Consider the following 25,199-nt stretch of genomic DNA (forward strand, 5'->3'; position numbering starts at 1 on the left):
AATAAAATTTTCGAATATTTTCAATTTTACTTTTACATGCAACAAGATATGGAAAATGTAGCACACTAAAGAAATCTAACTTTGAATTTTTTTGAATACGGCTCCTGTATGGGAAATGTGTGGACACCACTGCAGTAGAAGGTGGACTAGAGCCCATTGGGAATACACCTTGATCTGCTCACTGCAGACCAGCACGACTTCTCCGTATGTGGGACGGGTGGTCGGATAGTTTTTACCAGATACCACTAAGTTGTAGAATGGTAATCCCTTCAGCTCTCTTAATTCGTGCAGCCCCACTAATTGCCTGAAGGCCAGAAATGTGAACAGGGCATACCGAATTAATTCTCTCCTAATCCGTTCGCTATATGAAAATTTTCTCGCTCAACGGAAACTATTTTAAATGTAACTTCCAAGGGGAATTCAAAATAATTAAACAGAGGTCTGACTGAGTAATTTCAAATTATAAAAATGGTTATACAGTTTTATATAGAAAATATCTTAACAATAGAAAATGAAAAATGTAAATTTAGTTAAATAATTTTAAGCTTATTTGAATAGTAGATAAATGTGAAAAAAATTTACAGAATATTACAAATTTCAAAGTGCACTGCATCCAAATGTCGCACGTCACTGTTAATAAAGGTGCTGGTATGCCATACCGTTGTGTACCGTCACAAAAAAAACACTGTTGCTACCCATAAACAGTACTTTGCATTTGTCAATGTTAAACTTCAGTTGCCACTTCTCAGCCCATTTTCTCAATTTATCTAGATCCAGTTGGAGTAGCATGCTGTCTTTACTGTCGTTAACAATCCTGCCAACCTTTGTATCATCTGTAGACTTGGACATTAAACGTGCCATACCTTCATCAATATCATTGATAAATATACAAAACAACAATGGGCCCAACACCGAACCTTGGGGAACTCCTCTAATACCATTTGTCCACGAAGAGCAGTGTCCATTGATTACCACACTCTGTTGTCTCCCACTCAACCATTCCTTTATCCATTGTAGCAACTTACCCTTAATGCCATACCTCTCCAATTTGTGCGCCTCCGTAGCCAGGTGGGAAGGAGCAGCGGTGCCCCTTCCCACGCTTCTTGATTAGACCAGGGTTCAAGCCCGTCACCACCAAATATGGAGGATGCGGAAAGGTCAGGGAATGACCACCGCATATCCCGGAGCAATATGGCCTTAGTTGCTAATGCTCCTAAAAACCAAATAACAAACAATCTCCAGTTTGTACAACAGTATCAAAAGCTTTCCTGAAATCCAAGTATATGATATCAAAATTATTTTTGGCATTCAGTTCCTTTGTGATCACATCACAGTACATCAGGTCCTTGAGGTTGTCACAACCATTCTCTCAGATAAGCCAGACAAGCTGTACTTGCTACCTGGGAGTCTAAAACGCTGATGAAACTGATATTCGGGTGACACTCAAGTCAAGTGGACCCAATCTCGGCAAAGTCCGGAACATCTATGACAGCCAAATCCTCTGCTTGCACCTTCACGATGGTGGGACTGTTAGTAATCCTGGATATAACCTCCATGCACAAGTACATGGTGAGTGACCACCCAGGTGTGAACCAACGTAAGCAGGGGTCGAGGTGTGGCGCCACATGCACCACATGGAGGAACGCCGCCCCTCTATGTTACCAGGCAGTACTAGGTGGTAGATGACTCTCATCAACCAGTGCAATACCACCACTTTGCTTATTGCAGGCTTGAAGTGGTGGAACCCATGCTTAGTCTCTAGAGCTAAGTTCCGGCTAACTCTTCCCTATCTCTTCCGTCATGCAGTAGGATTGATGACTTTTGAGGTTATGATGAACATCGTGGCAAGATCCAATATTCCTTACATTTCGAGGGTACAGCTCTAAAACGGTGTTCGCAGGCCGGCCGCTAGTTAGTACACCGGACCGAACCTATTGGCAACTCTCTAGGAGGCTTCCGGATCAGCTAGTGTATAATCTTGCTACCTCTACTCTGGAGGGAGTCCGAGTAGTGTGTATGCAGGGAGCATTGTCGAGGCCATGTTATGTCAAGGATCTGGGTATATTCTTACCATGTGTACGCCCTATCCAAAAATTTCATTACTTCATACAGCATGTCCCACCCACTTTTTCTTACTATTGAATACACCATGAATTGTCAAACTAATAGAGCAAGCTTATCTGCGAAAAGATCTAAACCTCCCAAGCACTTCCTAATCCATTTCACAAATATACGTGGTCTCAATTCTAATCTCAACAATGTCCATTTCCACTTGCAGTCTGCCAATCCCCATGTACTTTTTCTGAAAAAATCTCAGTTATCAGTTGATTCAAGTACTGCTCATATCAGATGCCCAAATTATTCGCTGTATGATTCCTTTCGCCTCAAAAGTGGTACTTGTGCATATGTCCGTTCTGATATTCCCTGTCAGAGACTTGGCAATTTGGAATCTCCTCTCTTTGATCTTCTATGGCTTAAAATCTCTCTACCTCATTGTATCAAATTCATCTGTTGTCTCTACCGTTCTCCCAACTCCACTAGCCACTTGGAGCTCTTTGACTTTCTCTCTTTGCAACTTGACTTTCTCCAGTCCAACTTTCCTAACAGTGAGGTAATTTTCCTTGTTCCTTGGTGATTTTAATGTTCACAACTCCAGCTGGCTTCCGTTTTCTAGTCACACCAACCCAGCAGGTTGAGATGCTGAGGCTGTTGCAATTACTAATGACCTAGCACAGATTGTTCATTTACCTAAAAGAATAGCAGACAATCCTAATCATACAGCCAATACGCTTGATCTTTTTCTCACAAACAACCCTTCTAAGTACACAGTCGAAGTGAGAGGTCCTTTAGGCACTTCAGATCACAACTTGGTGATCTGAAGTTCCAATGGCACCTTTAACTCATGGCTATTCCCAACCTCGTGTTGTTTGGCATTACAATAATGCAAAATGGGATGACCTGCGAGACTTCTTTTCCGTGGTTGGATTATTGTTTCAAAACTTCTGATGTCAACATTTGCTCAGATCGTGTCAGTGAAATTATTCTTGCAGGAATGGAATCCTTTATCCCACACTCCACTTTAAAATCTCGTCCTTTATCTAAACCTTGGTTTTCCAATAAATGTGCTAAGGCTGTTCGAGAGAAGAATGTTGCATATTGTAATTGGCTTTTTTCTAATTCTTCAGTTTCATTTTCTGCCTACACCAAAGCTCGCAACAATTGTAAAGCAGTTATTAATCAGTCCAAACTAGAGTTTGAACAGGCTAAGAGTAGAAAACTTGCTTCTTGCCCTAATGGTAGCCGAGCATTCTGGTCTCTTGCCAAAGCTATTGGCCGCAACTTTTGCCCATCTCTGCTCCCACCTCTGCTCAAGGATAAAGCTGACCTGCTAGCATCCCATTTTTCTTCCAACTCATGTATTAATGATCTTGGAAAAACACCTCCCACCATTCCCAACACGCTCCATTCAATGCCTCCTGTGGTCTTCCGTCAAAAGGATGTCAGAAGCATTTTGACGAATCTTGATACTAAGAAAGCTCCAGGTCCCGATGGTATTTCTCCACTTGTTCTCAAAACCTGTGCTCCTGAACTTACTCCTATTCTTTGTCGCTTTTTTCACTTTCTTATTCCAAAGGTGTTCTTCCTTCTGCTTGGAAATTTGCTCATATCCAGCCAGTTCCTGAAAAGGGTGACAAATCCCTCCCATCCAATTATCATCCCATTGCAATTACTTCTACTCTTTCTAAAGTAATGGAGAAATCAATTAACCGCCAACTCAAACTACCTAGAAACCTTCAGTCTGATCATTGATCGCCAGTATGCATTCCGTCAGTGTCAATCCACTGGTGATATTCTGGCTTATGTTACCCATTTATGGACTAATTTGATGTAAAGGTTCGGTGAAACACAAGTAGTTGCTCTTGACATCTCAAAGACTTTAGATCATGTTTGGCATAAAGGTCTTCTAAACAAGCTTCCATCTTATGGTTTGCCAACTGTTTTTAGTAATTGGTTATCCAGTTTTCTCTCTTATCGCTCACTGAGGGTGATGGTAGATGGCTCTCTGTCTTCTAACTTCTCCACTAATGCTGGTGTTCCCCCCAAAGTTCAGTTCTTTCCCCTACTCTTTTCCTCTTGTATATTAATGATCTTCTTCCATTCACTGGAAATCCAATCCACAGTTTTTTCAATGATATCACATTGCATTCCACTTTTCAGTTTGAGAAACCTTGCCCTGCTCAGTCAACTTCAACTTGTCGAATATCCGCTACCAATTCCTTAAATGCCGATCCTCATGTAATTCTCCTGTGTGGCAAAGACAACTTAGCCGATTTCGATCCTTCTAAAACTCAGTCTTGTCTTATATCTTGCAAAAAGGATTCTTCTGCTCCTATGCTTATCTTTAGTGACACTCAAATTCTAGGCAAAATGATATAAATGATATATCTCTTTTGAGGATTACCCTGACTTCTAATCTCTCTTGGCACATTACAAATATTGCTTCCTCTGCATCTAAAAAATTTGGTTTTCTCTTTCGCTCTTGGCATTACTTTTCTCCCAAATAACTGCTTACTCAGTATAAATCGCAAATCCGCCTTGCTATGGAATATTGTTCCCACATCTTGGGTGGTGCCCCTAAAACCTCACTTAGGCTTCTTGATTCCATTCCGAAGAGGGCAGTTAGGTTAATTAATGATTCATCTCTAACAGAGTCTCTCCACTCGCTGTCTCATAGACGTACTGTTTCTGCTGCATGCCTCTTCTACAGATACTTCCATGGGCACTGTTCTTCTGAATTGGCTTCTATAATTCCCGCTCTCTCTCTCTCTCTCTCTCTCTTTCTCTTTCTTTCAAAACAGTCCGAACACGTGCCGCCAGCAGCCAACATCCATTTACTGTCCAACTTCAAGCACACAGAACCAACTTTTCATCTTCTTCATTTATTCATTCAACTGCCGTTTTTCTGGAACAACCTTCCTTCATTCTTATTTCCTGAAAATGACAATCTACAGAAGTTCAAGTCCAATGTCAACAAATATCTTCTTTCGTCTTCTCAACCTCCACCCTAATCAAATTGGTCAGACAAGACCTCCCTTTTAAAAAACCCATGCTGTGTTAACTATTACTGCAGTCTTGTCTAGATGATCTTGCAATTCTTCTTTAACCAGTGATTCCATTATTTAGATCCTGTCTACCCCAGGTGCCTTCCTTATGTTTAACTTCAACAATTTTTCCTCCACTTTGCTCTCAGTTATTACAAAATCACTTAGTTCCCTGTTAGCATTTGATAAACTTCTGGCACTTCCCTCATTGAATAACTGTTCATGTGTGAATGTATATGCAAAATTCTCATTCAGTTTATCAGCTACCTCAGCATGATCATCAATAGTCAACCCATTATGTTAAGTGATCCAATCTGATTCATCCCTTTCCTTCTAGAGTTTACATAAGTAAAGAACTCTTTGCTGTTTTTCTTTGCACCCTTTGCCAAAGATTTCTCATAATCTGCCGTTGCCTGTCTAACTTCCTTTGTGACTTGATTACAGCCTAGTTTATACCTACCATAGGCTACTGTGTCACCTGATACTTTATATGTATCCCATACATTCTTCTCTGCCATGAGCCTTATTAATTCATCTGATATCCAATGATAAACATAGGAGCAGAAGAATCCTTTTTGCAAGGTATAAAACAGGACTGATTTAGAATTATTGAAATCAGCTAAGTTGTCTTTGCCCCATTGGAGAAATACCTGGAGATTAGCATTTAAGGAATTGGTAGCAGATATTCGAGAAGTTGAAGCTGATTGAGCCGGGCAAGGTTTCTCAAACTGGAATGGAATCTGCTATAATCGGCAAAGCTATGGATAGGATTGCCAGTCAATGGAAGAGGGTCATTAATATACAAGAGTGGGTGAAAGAACTGAACCTTGTGGTACACCAGCATTTGTGGAGAAGTTAAAAGACAGAGAGCCATCACCTTCAGTGAGCGTTCAGAGAGAAAACTGGATAACCAAATACAAAACAGTTTGCAAACCATAAGGTGAAAGCTTGTTTAGATGACCTTTATGCCAAACATGATTGAAAGCTCTTTGTGATGTCAAGAGCAACTGCTTGTGTTTCACCGAACTTTTCCCTTGAATTTGTACATAAACGGGTAATATAAACCAGAATATCACCAGTGGATTGATACTGATATCCATACTGGCAATCGTTGATCAGACGGAAGGTGTCTAGATAATTTGAGTTTGTGGTTAATTGATTCTCCATTACTTTAGAAAGAATAGAAGTAATTGGATGGGAGGGATTTATCACCTCTTTTTTTGGAACTGGCTGGATATGAGCAAATTTCCAAGCAGAAGGAAAAACAGCTTTGGAATAAGAAAGTGAAAAAAGGCTACAAAAACAGGAGTAAGTTCAGGAGCACAGGTTTTGAGAACAAGATTATAAATACCATCAGGACCTGGAGCTTTCTTAGCATCAAGTTTGTTCAAAATCATTTTGACAGAAGACCACAGGAGGCATTGAATGGAGCGTGTTGGGAATGGTGGGAGGCATTTTACTAAGATCATTAATACATGAGTTGGAAGAAAAATGGGATGCTAGCAGGTCAGCTTTATCCTTGTCTGAAGTGACAATAGAACCATCTGGTTTTGATAGAGGTGAAAGCAGAGATGGGCAAAAGTTCCAGCCAACAGCTTTGGCAAGAGACCAGAATGCTCGGCTACCATTAGGGCAAGAAGCAAGTTTTCCACTCTTAGCCTGTTCAAAATCTTGTTTTGACTGATTAAAGTTGAGTGGGAGAAGACAAAGAGTGGTAATCAGTGGACACTGTTCTTATGGGCTACTGTTCTTGGCCCATTGTTATCTTGTATATTTATCAATGATATTGATGAAGGTATATCAGGGGTAATGTCCAAGTTTGCATACGATACAAAGGTTGGCAGGGTTACAGGGTTATTAATGACAGTATGCTACTGTCATTAATACAGGATCTAGATAAGTTGTGCAGATGTTCTGAGAAGTGGCAACTGAAGTTTAAAAATTAGAAACTACTGCATATGGCACAGAGTAACGTACCAACTGGGTGATACTATACTCAGGGTAGTGGAGAATGAAAAAGATGGGGGAGGGTAATTGTGCAGTGAAATATAAAGTTTTCTGAGCAGTGCATACAAGCTGCCCCAGTAGATCATAGGGTGTTGTCAATGATAGACAGGAATTTTTCTACCAGGGATAAGGCGGAGGTTATCACCTTGTACAAGGCAATGGTCAGGCCACACTGCATACAAATCTAGGGGCCTCATTTTAGGAATGATGTAGAGTTGCTAGAATGAGTAAAAAGAAGGGCAACAAGTCTGTTGAGGGGAACAAAGGGGTGCTCTTACGAAGAAAGGCTAAAGTTATGCAAATTGCAGTGTCTGGAGACTAGGTACCAGTGGGATGATCTGATTGAGGAGTATAAGATTTTAAATGGTTTTTACAGGTTCAGTACTGATCGGATTATGAATCTGAGGGAGCTTAAACTCAAATTGAGGAAAGACAGTTGTAGAATAGATGTACGGAAATTTGCATTTAATTAGCGGGTAATTGATTGCTGGAGCAAAATTCCATCTTGTTGTTTTTCATATTTGATAGCTTAAATAAATCCAAGAAAAACTGGATAGATTTTTGTCGTAAATGGTTGGGTGAAATGGAAAGGTTTTTTTTTTTTTTTTCATTTTTGGCTGATTCTGCTCAGCTTGCTTTCTTGTAGAATATGCTAATGATAATGCTAATGCCAGTTTTCATGTAGTTTAATTTCTAGAGTTTCAGTGATTAATATCTTCCTATATTCAGTGATTGCATTGGATGCTTAATATTTTTGTCTCATTGAATAGAAAGATGTAGTGTTTGTTAACAGCATGAAAAGCTAATTCTGATGATGCCTATGGACGGGAAGCATGGACTAAGGACACATGTTGCTTAATCATCAAATAAAGCATACAAAATAATGGTAGGAATTTTTTATAGGCCTATTGAGAGTGTTGAATATAATGAACAACTGTAAAGACATACAGAGTGGGCCAGTAAATCAGAAAGTCTTAAATTGAAGCATTTTAAATTTTCAGCTACTGACTAGAACTTATAGTTTTGTCATTCACACAGAGAGGAAAGCAGCATTGATCTCATCAGCAGCCTTGGTACCATGAATCTTAATCACTACAGGCTATAAACGATTTATATACCAAATTGTTTATTTGGACTGAAAAGAAGGATAGGACAGCGATTATTCAGTAGTGTGTGTAGCTTCCACATGGGTCTAGCTACAACTTTAAATGTTCTATCTTTAAAAAAAAAACCTCTTAAGTTGTTTGTGCCATCATTCAATGTATGGAATGGAAATATAGTATTTTTTGGTATTGTTGGTTGGTTTTTTTGGTATTACTATTATGTTGGTGTGTTTTTTGTAACCTATTTTCAGCTTGTGTTCTGATTTGGTTTATAGTAGCAAGGAGATAATATCGTTTTAAGAATCTGTCAGTTAATATCTGTATCTTAGAGTTTAAAGACACTGCATGTAAGACACCCAGTCTGTCTTATCTGCAGGTTCTTAATGCATGAGGGGTTGTTGCTGATGAGATCAAGAATGCTGCTTTCCTCTCTGTGTGAATGACAAAACTACAAGTTCTAGTCAGTAGCTGAAAATTTAAAATGCTTCAATTTAAGACTTTCTGATTTACTGGCCCACTCTGTATGTCTGTACAGTTGTTCATTATATTCAACACTCTCAATAGGCCTATAAAAAATTCCTACCATTATTTTGCTTTGCCTAGTACTTTTATCATACCAAACTGACACAACACTGCACTTGCCACCAATATCACCTGGATACACAGCCTTAGATTCATGTGCCTTTTAACTACAAGCAGATTTCCCTCTCTCCTGCCCACTCTACTCTTTCTGTACACATTTTACTTCCCATACTCAAATTCTGCATTTCTTGACTGAGTGATGCAATATCTTCAATATCCCTAGAATGTCTGCACATGATGACTTAATCAGTACTCCTAGCTTTAGTGTACCACATATACATGGATCTGTTTTTGTTCTTAGTAACCTGAATGTAGTCCATTTGCTTGTTCTATGAAGGCTCTTATGTTCTGTGTCCTTAAAATGTGATAGTTGCTCTCTGAAGGCATGAACTTTAGCCATTGGCAGATACCCTGGCCTTGTTTCTCCTATCGTTTTTGAATAATATATTTTCTGTTTACCTGATAGTTGAGTCACCAACTATAATTACTTCCTGTGGGATTTACAGTTATAGAGGAAATGAGTACTTATCAGTGTATGAGCTTAGAGGCAGATATTAGAGGCCATTTTATAAATATTTGTCTGGCCATCTCAAAGTTCATTAAAATCAGACCAGTATAAATCTGGCAGTTATTATACATATATATACAGGGTTGTTAAAATTAAAGTATCTCTATGTAGAGAGCTCTGGAGCGAGTTCTAAGGCTCATACTGAAGAGAAAATTGGAAACAGGTACAATAAAGAATGTGTTCTAAGGCTCATACTGAGGAGAAATTTGGACAACAGGTACAATGAAGAATGCGCTCGCCGTTTATTGGAAAAAAAAATTAGTTATTAAATTTGTCACTGTATGGCACATAACTATTTTAGTTACAATTATCCAAATAACTTACATTATTTGCATAATCGTAAGTTATTGCCACAGTGCCACTACTCAGCTATATACTGTATAAAAACAAAGCAGTCTCTTCAAAATCATACAGTAGATGTTTGCCTGCACTGTAGCAGCAATGCCAACAACATTTTAGGAAAAGCTGCTATTAGTGAAGCTGTACTATCAGAACAGCAACAATGCAGCTGTGGCTATCAGAGAATTCCTGCGTCAGAAGCGCATAAGACATGGACCTATGACTGTTTGTGCTGTCTGCAAAATGATTGCGAAATTCAAAGAACAGGACATCTTGGTGTTCATTCAACCGGGTAGAGGTCGAAAACGAGTGGATTCCTCTCATGTTGAAGATGTGGCGATGGCTGTCTTGGATTATCAAGTCAATTTCCATGTGGTTGTGCAAGTGTGTCAACTGTTTCTCGTGAAGTGGACATTCCGTATTCCCCTCTAAGGCTAGTAATGTGTCAGGTGTTGTGGTACTATCCTTACAAGATGCACATGCTACGCAGCTAAAGCATGGTGATGCAGATATTCATTTCACATATGTACTTCAGTTTCTGGAGTGAATGACAGTGTGGTGTGGATTTACGGCTACATTCACGATTGGGTCATATTTTTTTGAACAGGTAACACCGACTGGACCCAGCACCTGTTCTGTCACTGGATAGCAATATTATGAAATTTTGGCAAATTTTCCAATACCACAGCTGCAACAACATGGGTGCCTTCAGGATACTATATTCATGCAAGATGGTGTGCCACCTCACATCCACCGTTGTGTCCAAAGATTGCTAAGGCAACACTTTACAGACGAACGGGTCATCAGCCTTGTTTACAGACATCTTGGATTTCCCGATCACCAGATCTCACCCCATGCAACTTCTGGTTGTGAGGTTTTTTGAAGAACCAGGTGTATCAGGAAGGATGTCTGATAGCAGATCTGAAGGACAGCATTAGATGTCATGTGCTGGCCATTCCAGTTGATATGTTACGTTCTGCTGTAGAAAATGCTGTTCTTCGAATAGAAACTGTTGTTGACCAAGATGGAGGACACATTCAACAATTGTAGCACTGGTCAAGTGATTTGTATTGCCACAGTGCCATATAGTGACAAATTTTGTAACTAATTTTTTTTTTTTCCCAATAAATGGTGAGCACATTCTTTATTGTACCTGTTGTCCAATTTTCTCTTCAGTTCGAGCCTTATAACTCGCTCCAGAGCTCTTTACATAGGGATACTTTAATTTTAACAACCCCGTATATATATTTTTTATTTTTTTTTTTAATATGCATATCACATTATCTCTATGGTATATAGATAATGTGATAATGCCTATCACATTATCTATATACCATATATTGTAGCTGAAGCACTGGATATTTATGTTTATTGCCATGCACTGATTGGAGGAATGAATGGTGTTATGTTTGCTGCTGTGTGCCAATTGGAGGAATAAATGGGCAGTATGGCAGATGTACAGGAATAAAATGTTCTTGTTCATGTATTCAAGTCGATGTTTTTTTGCTAATTTTTTTATCATTTTACTAAACAAATACCAAATCATTACTTATTCCTATTTGTTTATTTATATTAATCACAGCAGAAATATTAAATACATGTTATATTTCAGTCGTTATTACAATCCAGGAAGAAATAAGTAAATGCATTTCTAAAGTGTTGACATTATACTATGATTTTTTAACTTATTAAATGACAGGCCTGAAATGTAAAGTACTACATATGGGAAACAGCAACCCCAGAGCAACGTATCAACTCTGTGGTACTACACTGACATTAGGTATTAGGTATTAGGTATGTTCGGGGTCTGACGGCACCTGGGATTTCTCCCATCTCCGCGTATGTTCTCTGTATCGGACAAGCCAGAGATTTAAAAGTGTGTGGGATATGTACTGTGTAGTTTGTTGTGCCCATTGTTCATCCGGCCTGTTAGCTGCCGGGCCCCTAGTGAGACCCGACGTTACCAATACCCGCCACGGGGAGGCCGGCCGGGTGTTACCAATATTTGTACTCTGGCTGGTCTTGCCACTTACTTTCCTGGGATTTCAGTGGCTAGGACCAAGAAAAAAAAAAAAAAAAAAAAAATCGAGGTTGATATTAGTGATACTTTACAAGTTAGTATTAATAGTGCGCGACAGGGGGCTGTGCGGTGAAAGTGAGTTTTTAAAAACCAAATAGGTTCGGGCAAGAATTTTGATGTTCTCTTTTGATTTTGACATGTAGGGCTAAACACTGTGCAAGACAAAAGTTTGGGGGGGAGAATGAAGACTGGGGGAAGAAATTGGAAATAAGGGGCCGACAGAGTAGATGGCCCCTGCAGGTGGTGAGGCATGCCCGTGCCCCACCAGAGTGAGAAAATTGGGGAGGCAAGGAGAGGCAAGCCTCTCCTCCCCAGGAGTTTGGAAAGAAAGATCCGCTCAAGAGAGTGCGGATTTGGGTCGCCAATAGGCTGTTCCGGCGGGAGAGTGCCACGTATGTCGTCTCCATCAGTTTGCAGGCCCTAAAAAATTGGCCGTTGAGTCTCATCTAGGTGGGACACTAATAGGGGGTTAAATCGGGATGTCATCCTTCCAGACTGCATGTGGTCTGGGGCTTATTTTCTGGTCATTATATTGGGGTCATAATCAAGTCTACTGGCTGTCATTATGGGGTTTTATCCCTTCCGTGATGTTTGCTAGTCCTTACACTACCTTTTGTCATTATGTAGCGGGTCTATGCTGCAAGGTCTTGGGGCAGTGTCCCTTTGTTCTGATGTCACGACTATTTAAAGGTGTTTTTTCGCTTCTATTGGCGGTAATCATGACTCTTGTAGTTCGACAATCTATTGTCACTTGTCTTTTCCTAGTGCATTTTGTAGTCAGTCCAAGGTCTGTATAGTCGGTTCCTCTGTGTCGTCTCACTGCTATTTGCAGTTTTGTTTTGTCTCATTCCGTTAAGGTCTTCTGTATATGGCGGCTAGTGTTTGGCGCCTGCTAAATAATCCCTGGGCAAAATCAGTTAAGGCTAAATATTCTTCTTGTGTATCTAGTAGATGTGACTCGAGATCCCTCGGTAAATAGTGAACTCTAGTTATTAGTCTGCATCTAAGGTCTTCGTATTGGACACACTCAAACATAATGTGCACCCAGCTTTCTTGTTCCCCACAAGTACAACGCGGATCCTCCACTATTCCCAATGCTGTAAGCTTTGCATTGAAAGCCCCGTGACCCGTAAGGAGGTAGGTCGTGTAAAGTCCGGGTTGCAGCCAGGTTGGAAGAATGGGGTATACTCTGTCTACGTCCGGGATGAACTTTTTGGTGATGTTCCCTTTTGTTGTGTTTGTCCAGCGGTATTGCCAGGTTTCTTTTAGGTATTTCTGCAGCCTGTTCTTTTCAGCCTTGTGGGTTGCATTGTTATCCACTGTGTAGTCTTGGTGGGTGCAAGGCATTCCTTTGGTTATATAATAGGCTATTCCAGTACGTATGATGTCCAGGTCAAGGGGAAGGGCTCCGGCCAAGACCTGTAGGGCAACAGTGCTAGTGGTGCTACAGGCTCTGGTAATGGTTAACAGGATAGTTCTATGGATTGAGTCGATTATGCGTCTATTTACGGCGGTTGATGCCTTGTGATACCAAACCGCAGAGGCGTATGTTATAGCTGGTAGGAATGTCGTTTTATAATATAAGGAGAGCACGCGACGTTTAAGTCCCCAGTCACGACGAACCACACGTGCTAACAGTGCAGAGTACTTCCTTATCTTTGTTCTTAAATGTGTGAGATGCTGCTTGAAGGAAAGATTACAATCTAATATCACCCCCAGGTACTTAAGCTGGCTTTGGAGTTTCACTGTGGTGTTGTTCACCTTTATTTGAGGCGGCCTGTGCAGGTCAAGGGAGCCTTTCAGTAAGATTGAGGATGTCTTAGTTGGTGAGATTTTTAGGCAGTGTAAGATGGTCCAGTTCTGTAGTATCCTGATGGCATGGTTTGCTTTTACCTCCAACTGGGTTCTATTGTCGGCAGCAATTTTCAAGATTAAGTCGTCGGCAAAAGCTTGGGTTTGGACGTCACCAAGGTCCATGGCCAGGAACTCATCCAAGACAATGTTCCACAACAGTGGCCCCAGGACAGAACCCTGGGGGCAACCCCTGCAGACACGGCGGTTTACCCTACCATAGGGTGCCACGACACTAATACTCCTGTCGGTAAGGTAAGACTTGATAGTGAGATACAAATTGCAGGGAAGGTTGGCCCGCCTTAGCCTTGCCAGGACACTTGGCCACCAAATGGTGTCGAAAGCCCCGGCAAAATCTATGGAGATGATTAGGTAGTATTTACTGTTGCAACTGGCCACACCGTGCAGCAGATGTCTAAGTGCCTCTACTGTCGAAGACTCAGGCTTAAAGCCGAACTGGGTAGACATGTGCAGTTCAGCACTCTTGTAATGTGTGTCAATTCGGGCATATAGCATTCTCTCAAATAGTTTGCTGATCACTGGTAGCAAAGCTATCGGTCTGTAAGTGGTTGGCTGTTGTGGAGGCTTCGTGGGTGTTTTTGGGATCAGCTTCAGTCCCGCAGTCTTCCAGTTTCTTGGGAAGATGCCTTGATGCAAACAGTTGTTAAACAGATTTAGAAGGAGTTCGGGGGTCAGATCCGTTACTTTTTTGACAATTTCCGGTTCGAGATAATCGAGGCCAGGGCACTTATTATTTCTTACGTGATTTGCCGCGGATTTGATGTCATCTAGCGTGAATGGTGGTTCACAGGAGTCAGTGGTGTATATGTCATTTTCTTGGCATATTCTATGCTGTTCAGGTTGAAGTAGGCATGGCAGTCTCCGGGAAAATAGTGCCCAGAATATTTGTGATTGACTGTTGCCATGTGGTGGTTTGTCTCCCCTGTGGTGTCAATGTGGTAGAAATAACTTCCCCCCTGGGGAGTTTGTTTGTGATTATCCTATAGACTACCCCCCATGGCTCATTATTTCCTGTTATGCCTGCCAAGTTTTCCCAGGCTCTTTGTTTGCTCTTGCTTATCGCATCCGTATATCTGTTTCTTGCTTCTCTATAGTGCTCCTTTAGTATCTGGACCTCAGCAGCAGGCCATGTGCGTCTTGCCCGTTGAAGGAGTTTTCTTCTTCTCATGGTCTCCCTTCTGAGTTGCTGGATCTCGTGAGTCCACCACGGGACTGCTCCCGTTTTGGGATTTCTCCTCTTCATTGATGCTTCACTCGCCGCAAGTATTATTTCCGTTACCCTCTTTTGATTCTCGTCTGGATCCCCATTCTGGTTTGTTGTTTCCAGGTGTAGGGCTGCAGCGGGCATTAAAACCTCTCTGAACCTTTCCCAGTTCGCCCAGCGGATGGCGAAGCGATTTAGTGTTTGTTTAGGTATCAGTAGCCTGTTTAATGATCTTCTGATTTGGCAGGTAATCACCCTGTGGTCGGAAGTCGTCCACGAGTCTCTGACGATCCAATCATCAACGTAACCTGCAAGGTTTCTCGTGGACAATGTGACATCAATAGTCGCCTCCCACAGAGTATTACAAAATGTAGGCATCTGGTGTGGTCTGTTCAGGATAGTGAACCGGGAGTTCGAGAGAAAGTCCTCTAAAATCTGTCCATTTCTGGTACCTCTCCTGTCTGGGGTCAGACTGTGCCAGGCTGGTGAGCGGCAGTTTACATCTGCCCCAATTATGATCCTTTGATCAGGGAGCATGTCGGTCAAGGCCTGCAAGTACCTGGTGATGGGTGCGATGTCCTCGCCCGGCCTGCTGTAAAGGGCCACAGCATAGATTTGGCCCAATGGCGTTAAGACATGGGCACACGCTGCCCAGGGTGCACAAAGCTGTGTTACTTTAGTCACAGTATAATTGGGATTGCGCACCACAACTGCAGCCCAAGGGGTGTCACTCTCGTCATGGACTATTTTGTATGCAGCCGGATATCCGCACACTCGTTTTGAGTGGGTATATGGTTCCTGTAGTAGTAAGACGTCAGCTGCTTCCTCGTCCGCTATGACCCTAAGTTGCTGGGCCACTGCTCTAGCTCTCTGCGCGTTATGCTGTATTATTGCAATTTTGGATCTATTGTACTCTTTAGGGCGTCTCTCCATAGTCGGTTCGTGACTGGTATAACCCTTTTACTTTAAGATAAACTGGACAGTTCGGGTCTCTGATAGAATGCGAATGGTCCATTTTCCCTGCCTTGCAGTTTGTACAGATTGGATCTTGCTCCTTGTTTGGACATGTTTTATATTCATGTCCCCTGCCAGAGCAGTGACCGCAGGTTGATTCTGTTTGTGTACATGTATGAGTTGTGTGGCCGTATTTACAACACCGGAAGCATTTCGGGACTGCCACATGCTCCCGGAATCGGTGGGATCCCCATTCAGTGTAGATTCTCTCTTGATTCTTTAATTGCTGCCAGACAGTCGGGGCCAGCTCTAGAACCCAGTTTCTGTTTGGTCCTGCCCTAGATCTGGTGGAGTACCTAGGCTGCACCAGGGTTCGCTGTTCCTGTAGTTGCTGGGGCGTCGGTCTCAGATTTCTGTTTATTATCTCTGTGGCTAACTGTTCCGGGGTTAGGTCTTTGTCAATGTCAAAGACAATGATAGCAGGTCCTCTCTTTTTTGGCAGTGGTAGAGAATGAAAAGTACCTGGGGGTAATTGTGCAGGCGGATATGAAGTTCTCTGAACAGTGCAGATGGGCTGCAAGAGTACACTGACAGTGGTAGAGAATGAAAAGTACCTGGGGGTAATTGTGCAGGCGGATATGAAGTTCTCTGAACAGTGCAGATGGGCTGCAAGAGTAGCTCATGGTGTCTTATCAATGATATACAGGAATTTTTCTAGCAGGGATAGGGAGGTGATTATTCCCTTTTATAATGCAATGGTCAGGCCGGACCTTGAGTACTGTATACAGGTCTGGAGGCCTCATTTCAAGAAGGATGTAGAGCTGCTGGAACGAGTACAGAGAAGGGCAACAAGGTTAGTGAACGGAACGAATGGTTGCTCTTACGAAGAAAGGCTTAAGTTTTGCAAATTACAATGTCTGGAGACTAGGTACCGGCGAGGTGATCTGATAGAGGTTACAAAGCCTTGAATGGTTTGAGCATGCTCAATGCTGATGGGATACTGCCTTTTGCTCAGAATAATCACCTGAGAGGGCATAAATTCAAATTGAGGAAAGACAGATGTAGAATAGATGTGCGGAAATTTGCCTTTATCCAGCGAGTAGTTGGTTGGTGGAACAGACTTCCATCTCTTGTTGTGGAAGTTGATAGCCTAAATAAATTTAAGGCTCAGCTGGATAGGTATTTCGAACGAACGGAGTGCTGAAGTGGAAGGGTTTTTTTGGCTGATGCTGCATAAGCTTGTGTTCTTGCATCATATGCCTTTACTAATGCTAAATGTGTTGCATTTCACACGCTGTTGATTTCAAAGTATTACTAAACTTGGGGTGAATATTATGTTGGGTGGTATGTTAAGTCAAAACAATTCTTTTATATATTATTAGTCAAACAGTGAGTAATTAATTGGTAACAAGATAATTAGTTATTTAATTTTCACTTCTATTAATAACAGAAAAAGAAAAAATACAATTAATTTAAGAATTGAAATCATAATGTAGGTGAAATGTAACTACATACATTAAGAAGCCATTTTTTTTGACATGCGTTTACAAATTGCCTCTGACAGCTTACAACTTCTGACGATTAGAAGCATTTTCCTCACAGCTCCTTTAATTTGGGAAATAAAAAAAAAATTACAGGGTCCAGGATCACGGCTGTAGGATGGATGTGGAACACATTTGACAACTCATATGATCCCACAAAGTGTACAGTACAGTTTTATAGTAAGGTCCTGTAATGGTCTCAAAACTGCAGCAAAATTTATATACAGGGTGTCACAAAAATATTGGTACAAACATTTAGGGGTGGTAGCTAACATCTAAAGGAATGTGAATTGCATAGGAACCCAAAACCGGAAACGTCACCGTAAATCGGTACACGGCGCTGTTCATCAGTTTGCGAGAGGGAAAATTTCTGGTTTACTCATTCAAGCAGTAGAGCATGCATCAATATACAAACTGTGAGCTGGCAGACATGCACCTAGTATATGGATTAGCAGAGGGTCCACATGGTGTACCCCTCCATGCGGCACAACATCGCTTTGCAATAAATGTGTGGCCAGGTATGGTTGGTGACTGCTTAGTCGGCCCATACCTGTTACCATCCCGCATGAACTCTGCTAAATATCAGATCTTTCTTGAACAAGTTCTACCAGGGTTACTTGACTATGTTCCAGCAAATGTGAGATGCAACATTTGGTTTCAACATGATGGGGCCCCTGCCCATTATGAAAGGTGTGTTTGTGACCATTTGAACAAGCGTTTTCGGCGTCGATAGATTGGCCGTGGTGGACTCGTTGCCTGGCCCCCACGCTCACCTGATTTATCGAGCCTTGATTTCTTTCTGTGGGGGGCCCCCTCAAATCACCTGTGGAGACAGAACTGGATCTCGTGGCGAGACTCGTCTGTACTGCTGCTACTGTCAAAGAAACTCCAGGTGCGTTCGACTGTGTCCGCCAATCCATGCTGCGTCAATATCACACATGCATTGCGTCTCATGGTGGAACCTTCAGGCATCTGTTGTAACATCATGAAATGCATCCATCTCGTACTCCATTATTAATATTATGTCAAATAAATGTTTGCCACTAATTACTGTCTTGTGTCATTTCTGCTTATTGTGCCTCTGCTACTACTTTCCCATGACGTTTCCGGTTATGGGTTCCTATGCGATTCACATTCCTTTAGATGTTACCCACCTCCCCTAAACGTTTGTACCAATTTTTTTGAGACTCCCTGTATACAAGTAATAATTCTTTTGAAATAATTCACAGCAGTATTCATTTGAACAAATTTTTGGTACAGTCTCCAAGAATTATGTATACTCTTAATATAGTGCCCATTCTTAAAAAGTACAGTAATATCTCGGTTAACGAATCCTCTGGTAATGAAGCTCCTTTATAATGAAGTCGGCAAAAAATGCTCTACGGCACATGCAAAAGTTTGTAGTAGGGATTTTTGATGTACCTAGAACTTACTGATATATGGAGCAGTGGTTAATTGTGATTGATATTGTGTGTACTTACTGTAGTTGTTTTAATATATTTTATTAAATACATAATTAAATTATAATTTCCCAGTATGTCACAAAAGCGTAAAACAATATCTTTAGAAACCAAATTGCAGATTATAAGGAGGATAGAAACTGGAGAAAAGAAATGCATGTAGCATAATCATTTGGGTTACTTTAAAAAAAAACAATTTTAAATCAAGCTGATAAAGTTAAGCAGTCTGTGCTAAATTGTAATGACATTACTGCATCCAAATTAACACACACATGTAGTAGTATTATAGAAAATATGGAAAAAATGTTGTGTTTGGGTAGATGATATGACACAGTGTCATATGCTAGTCACCCAGGTGATAATTCAGCACAAAGCATTAAACTTATTTAACCATTTGAAGGCCAGGAAGCTGAGGAAACCACCAAGACTTTTGTGGTTGCTCGCAGTTGGCTTGAGAAATTCAAAAAATGTGGGAGACTGCAAGTGCCGACATCTAGGCTGCAGCTGAATTTCCTGCATAAGCCCGAAGTAGAATGAGGAAGATACCCAGAGAATTTGGTTCTCAGTGTGGATGAAAGCTGGCTATTCTGGAAATGCTTGCCTTCCAAAACTTTCATCTCCAGAGATGCGAAAAGAGTTTCTGCCTTTAAAGCAGCCAAGGACTGATTAACACTGTTGTCGGGTGCAAATGCATCCGCGGATATGAAGCTGAAACCAATGCTTGTTTACCATTCCGAAATGCTGTTTGTTTGTTTGTTATTTGGTTTTTAGGAGCATTAGCAACTAAGGCCATATTGCTCCGGGATATGCGGTAGTCATTCCCTGACCTTTCCGCATCCTCCGTATTTGGTGGTGACGGGCTCGACCCCCGGTCTAATCAAGAAGCGTGTGCTATGCACTACTGCTCCTTCCCACCTGGCTACGGAGGCACCTTTCCGAAATGCCTCGAGCTATGAAAAGATTCTCCATACCTAATTTGCCGGTAATATGGAACTGGTTACTGTTTGGTTTGTCTTCTATTTTTGTCCAGCTGTTCAATGTTATTGTGAAAGAAATAATTTTGAACCCAAGACGCTTTTGCTACTGGACAATGCACCAGGTCATCCTTCAAATCTTGGCTCACTTCAAACATGCATTCCTGTTGAAGTGCTGTTTCTCCCACCAAATACAACTTTGCTGTTACAACCAATGGATCAGGACATCATAGCAGCCTTTAAAGCCTATTATCTGAGACACACTTTTAGTCAACTGATTGAGGCTATTGATGAAACAACAGTCAATCAATGATTTCTGGAAAAATTACAACATTTATGAAAGAAATCAGCAATATCAAAGAAGCCTAGGATGAAGTGACAGATCAATGTCTTAATGGTGTATGGCGACAAATATGGCTCAATCTGGTTACAGAACGTGATGGAATAGAATGTGAAATTCCTGCAATTAGCACCGAAGTTATTCGAATGGCACACTCAATAGACTTTGTAGAAGTTGTCTTAGCTGATGTTCAGGATTTATTACGTAGCCATGGTGAGACACTAACAAATGAGGAACTCCAAGAGTTAATGGAGCAACAAGTAAACAGTTCAGAAAATGAAAAAGAAGTCCCCCCCCCCCAGAGAGGATATTAACAACACAGACTTTGTCTAATTGTTTAAATGAAGTGACTCATGCCTTGGATGTCTTATCAGAAAATGATCCTGATTTTCAGCGAAGCTGCATTGTGAAGAGATCTGTTTTAAATGCTTTAACTTGTTATAATGAGATGCTACGCGATCGTAAGAAAAAAGCAAGACAGTTGACCCTAGATGCATTTTTGAAAACGTCAAGTGAGCACTAGTGTTGTTTTTTTTTATGTTATTTTTCATAATAGATTTTAAGTTTAAAGAAATTAGAGAAAACTTCACAATAGATTGTGAAGAGAAAACTTCACAATAGATTTGTAGCTCTTTTTTAAACTTAGGAACATATCCATATTCTTGCTATGGTATTTCTACCTTCGATAATGAAGTTTCTTATGATGAACTAAAGTACTGGAATGCATCTACTTCTCTAAGTGAGGTATTACTGTATATAAATTTCTAGGTATATTTTAATTCCATGTCTGTAAAATGGTAATTTAATATTATATTTGATAAATCTCTTAAAATCTTGGTGGTCTGCTGCTGTACTTAAATATATATTTTTTTTTCCCTAATAGCATTTTTGTAAATCATTTCAAGAGTATCATATACTTCTTTTATAAAAGATGATGCCTGGGTCTGGAGAGGATGTGGTACGAACAACTGGAGGACAAGTGGATTGTAAGCATTTTTTTTTTTTTTTGGCTAATTGAATCATTTAAATTTCTTCGTATTATATATGTGTGTATAATATTCTCTATTATAATTTATATGCTAATTGTTGGATGAGCAACTTTTGGAATAAACTTCCAAGAGTTTGATTACTTCCTGGTTTAATGCATTTTGATTTAGAGATTGATTACTGCCTTCCAATAATCAATTATTGCTTGAAGTGAGTAATTTGAATAAATTTAAAGAAAGTTTTGACAAATTATATTAGAAGGAATGGGAAAATAAGTATTTCCCAAAATGAGAAAAGCGTTTTTTTTTTTTTTTTTTTTTTACCTGATGCTGTATAAACTGTACTTCCTTGCATTATTTCACCAATACTAATATTAAAAGTAATTAATATAAACATTTCAAGAAACCAACATCTAGGGAAATAAGAAGGGAAATAAGACAAACAGTACGATTAATTTATAAAATTTTTTGATTTTCCTGTAAACTGCTAGCTTGGGAAGTGGAGACACCCACACACTAATAGATTAATAGCACTCACAGGTAGAGATGGGGCTATAATGATTCTTGCAATGCACGATATGCAGCAGCCTGGAAGGCAAGATATCTGGGATTACAAGGCATACTGGGGGATCCTCATGGAACAAGCAAATACGTGGTTTGTTAGGGTTACTAAGAGTAAAAACAGGAACATGTATTCTTTCATGTACACTAATGATAGGAGTTTAGTAAACACATTTGATAACTTTGAAGTGATGGTTACGTCATCAAACATGGGCATTATAGGGATATCAGGAACATGGTGCCACTCAGGCAATAAGTGATACAAAATTTGAGTATGTGGAGTACAATGTTTACAGAAAGGATAGACAAAAAAAAAAGAGCAATAGGGCAGAGTTAAGAACTTGTGATAGTAGTTACATCTGTAAAATTATGTAATGTAAATTATATCTGTCATCATTCTACATCTGTAAAGTGATGTAATGTAGTTACATTTGTCATAATTTTACATCTGTAAAATGATGATATATTAGTTACATTCCTAAGTAGTACTGATGTAGGTTTTACCTCTACATCAATACATTGTGATTACTGCCACCTTTTTACCTCTTTATTGGATGGCTGTTTTCTGTATCAGCACGTTAGAGAGGTAACAAGAAAAAAGCAATACTATAATACTCTTGATCTGATCATGAGCAGTGACACTTCATGTATCTGCAGATAAAGGAACTGCTAGGCGGTAATGATCATAATGTATTAATATGGGATTTAGTTAAAGATGTAACTACCAAAAATGGCAAAGAAAAGGGCTTTTGCTTTCATAGAGAAGACTAGCAAACCAAACCAAACTATGATGGTCTCAAAGTTTTTAAAATCTGTTCTGTGGAAACAACTGAAGGTCTTACTAACTAAGAGATACTGTTCAAACTTTAGACATACATGGATGTTAGATGAACTGATTAGACTCATGGCAGAGAAGAAAAATATGTGAAATGCATGTAAATTCTCGACAGAAGCCTGCTGTAGATATAAAGTAGTCTGCAATTTAGTCAAAAAGAAAGTTAGGCAAGCAAATCAAATTATGAAAAAATTTCTGGTAAAGAATGCAAAGAAAAGTAACAAAAGACTTCTTTACTTAAGTAAACACTAGAAGTAAAGGGATGAATCACATTGGTTTACTAGGTATGAATGATGATCCTGCTCAGGTTGCTGAAAAACTGAATAGATATCTTTCATCTACACTCACCTATGAGAAATTTTTTAGGGATGGGAATTCCCAAAATATATGAGATTACAGAGATCTAAATGATTTTGTGATAAATGAGAGAAAAGTGGAAGAGAAATCATTGACACTGAATGTAAATAAAGCACCCTGAGTGGATGGTGGATAGAATGAATAGGATATATCCAGTTACATAAGAGAGGTAGCAAAGGAAGTAAACAAAATGTTAGCCATAATTGTGAGAGCATTCTTGAATTCAGGGTGGGTTCCTTTGGATGAAGATGTACAAATGTATCCACAATTCACAAAGTGGGGATCAGAGGGTGACATCAGTAATAACAGAAACCTGTTAGCTTGACTTCTGTTCCATGGAAAATAATGGTGCCACTGGTTAAAGAAGTAATGTAGAACCATCTGGACAGGAGTGCAGTTATACTTCAGTCACAGCGTGGCTGAAGTATCTTGTTTTGCCAATTTCATTGGATACTATGATGCAGTGACGAAGGAACTGGATGCAAAAATTAATTTGACATCATATACTTATACGAGAAAAAATTTTGAAGCTGTCCCACATCAGTACTGTTATATAAATTGCAGCATTGTTGACATTAAGGGCAAGTTATTGCCATGGATAAGGAAAATGTGTGAAGAGAGTGTGTTTATGAATGAGCATTGCTCTTCTTGAACTAATTATTAATGGAGTCTTTCAGGTTTCAATGGCCCTTTATTGTTTTAAATATTTTTTAATGATATTCATAAAGTTGTATGGTAAGTGTCCCTTTATTGTTTTAAATATTTTTTAATGATATTCATAAAGTTGTATGGTAAGTGTCTAAGTTTGCAGATGGTACAAAGGTTGGTAGGATGTTTAATGACAGTAATCAGGCATATTACTGTAACAAGAAGTAAAAAAACATGACAGAGAGGTGGCATTCCTCCATGTGGTGTGGATACCATACTTCGATCCCTGCTTACATTGGCTTAAGCCTGGGTGGCCTCCTCCAGTATACTGGGTGCAGTGTTTTAGAACTTGCACATGGTGAGTATACCCAGGGTTACTGACAGCCCCCATCCATCGTGAAGGCACAAGTAGAGGATTTGAACCTATTTGGACTGGCATATGTTAGATGTGTCTGAAGTTTGTTTGTTTGTTGTTTGGTTTTTAGGAGCATTAGCAACTAAGGCCATATTGCTCCGGGATATGCAGTAGTCATTCCCTGACCTATCCGCATCCTCTGTATTTGGTGGTGACGGGATTGAACCCTGGTCTTATCAAGAAGCGTGTGCTACGCACTGCTGCTTCCCACATGGCTACAGAGGTGCCTGATGTGTCTGAAGAGGAGATCATAGAAGAGCTTAAGTAACAGGGAATAATTCAGGTTAAGAGGATCTATACCAGAAGAAGATGGTTTCTTTCACTTCTTTCAATTCTAATATTTGCTTTCAGCCTGAGAGAAATTTGTTGGAACAAACCTGTATCTGGTTTTATGGAAGTTGGTAGTTTGAAGAAATTTAGAGAAGAATTTCACAAATTCACAGCCTGAGAGAAATTTGTTGGAACAAATCTGTATCTGGTTTTATGGAAGTTGGTAGTTTGAAGAAATTTAAAGAAGGATTTCCAAATTATTAGATGGTAATGTCAGATGATGTTAGTTTTTTATTTTCTGTTGTTGATGATGTATAAGCCTTGCTTCCTGGCATCACTGCCACTAATACTATAACTGCAAACCTGCACCGACCTGCAACCAACTTGGCCAAATTGCTAAAAACTACCACCTTGCCATTGCTGTAACTAGAAAAGTTAAACGCTGATCCAAAAATATAGTATTATTAGTGGAAAATTTGCAAGGCAAGCCTTATCTGCATTAGAAAAAAAAAACATTATTTCCCATATCATCTAGCAGTTTGTTTAGTGCTTCATTGAGTTTATTCAAACTATCCACTTCCTCAACACCAGTTGGAAGTTTATTCCATCAATCATCTACCTGCTGGCTGAAGGCAAATTTCAGTACATCTAGCCTGCAACCATCCTTTCTCAGTTAGAATTTATGCCACTCGTGTGTATAGTCTGAGCAAGAGGATATATGCCATCAACTTTGAGCTTACTCAATCCATGCAAAGCTTTAAACACTTAATTAGACCTAGCAGGTGTATTGTCTCCAGATGCTACAACTTGCAGAACTGATGCCTTTCTTGGTTGGAGTGCCTTTTTGTTTGCCTCACTAATGCACCTGTTCTCTGCACCTGTTCCAATAGATCCATATTGTTTCTGTAGTATGGCCTCCAGTCCTGCATGCAGTACTCAAGATGTAGCCTAATAATTGCCTTGTATGGCAGAATATTTCCCTTTATCCCTGTTGGCAAATT

General features: G+C 40.1%; 1 protein-coding gene across 4 annotated transcripts in view; it reads left to right on the plus strand.

Moving 5' to 3' along the window:
- Nucleotides 1–25,199, plus strand: part of c11.1 (maestro heat like repeat family protein c11.1) — a 1,259,325-nt gene that overhangs the window by 36,617 nt on the left and 1,197,509 nt on the right. For all 4 annotated transcript variants that reach the window (XM_090383553.1, XM_090383554.1, XM_090383556.1 and 1 more), the window contains exon 2: nucleotides 21,010–21,112. In XM_090383553.1, coding sequence (XP_090239679.1) covers nucleotides 21,058–21,112 — 55 coding nt within the window. In that variant the 5' untranslated portion in view covers nucleotides 21,010–21,057. The remainder of the gene's footprint in view (nucleotides 1–21,009; nucleotides 21,113–25,199) is intronic.

This window comes from Mastigoproctus giganteus, chromosome 10, assembly GCF_048544385.1.
Source record: "Mastigoproctus giganteus isolate SK-2022 chromosome 10, ASM4854438v1, whole genome shotgun sequence".
Classification (NCBI taxonomy): domain Eukaryota; kingdom Metazoa; phylum Arthropoda; class Arachnida; order Uropygi; family Thelyphonidae; genus Mastigoproctus; species Mastigoproctus giganteus.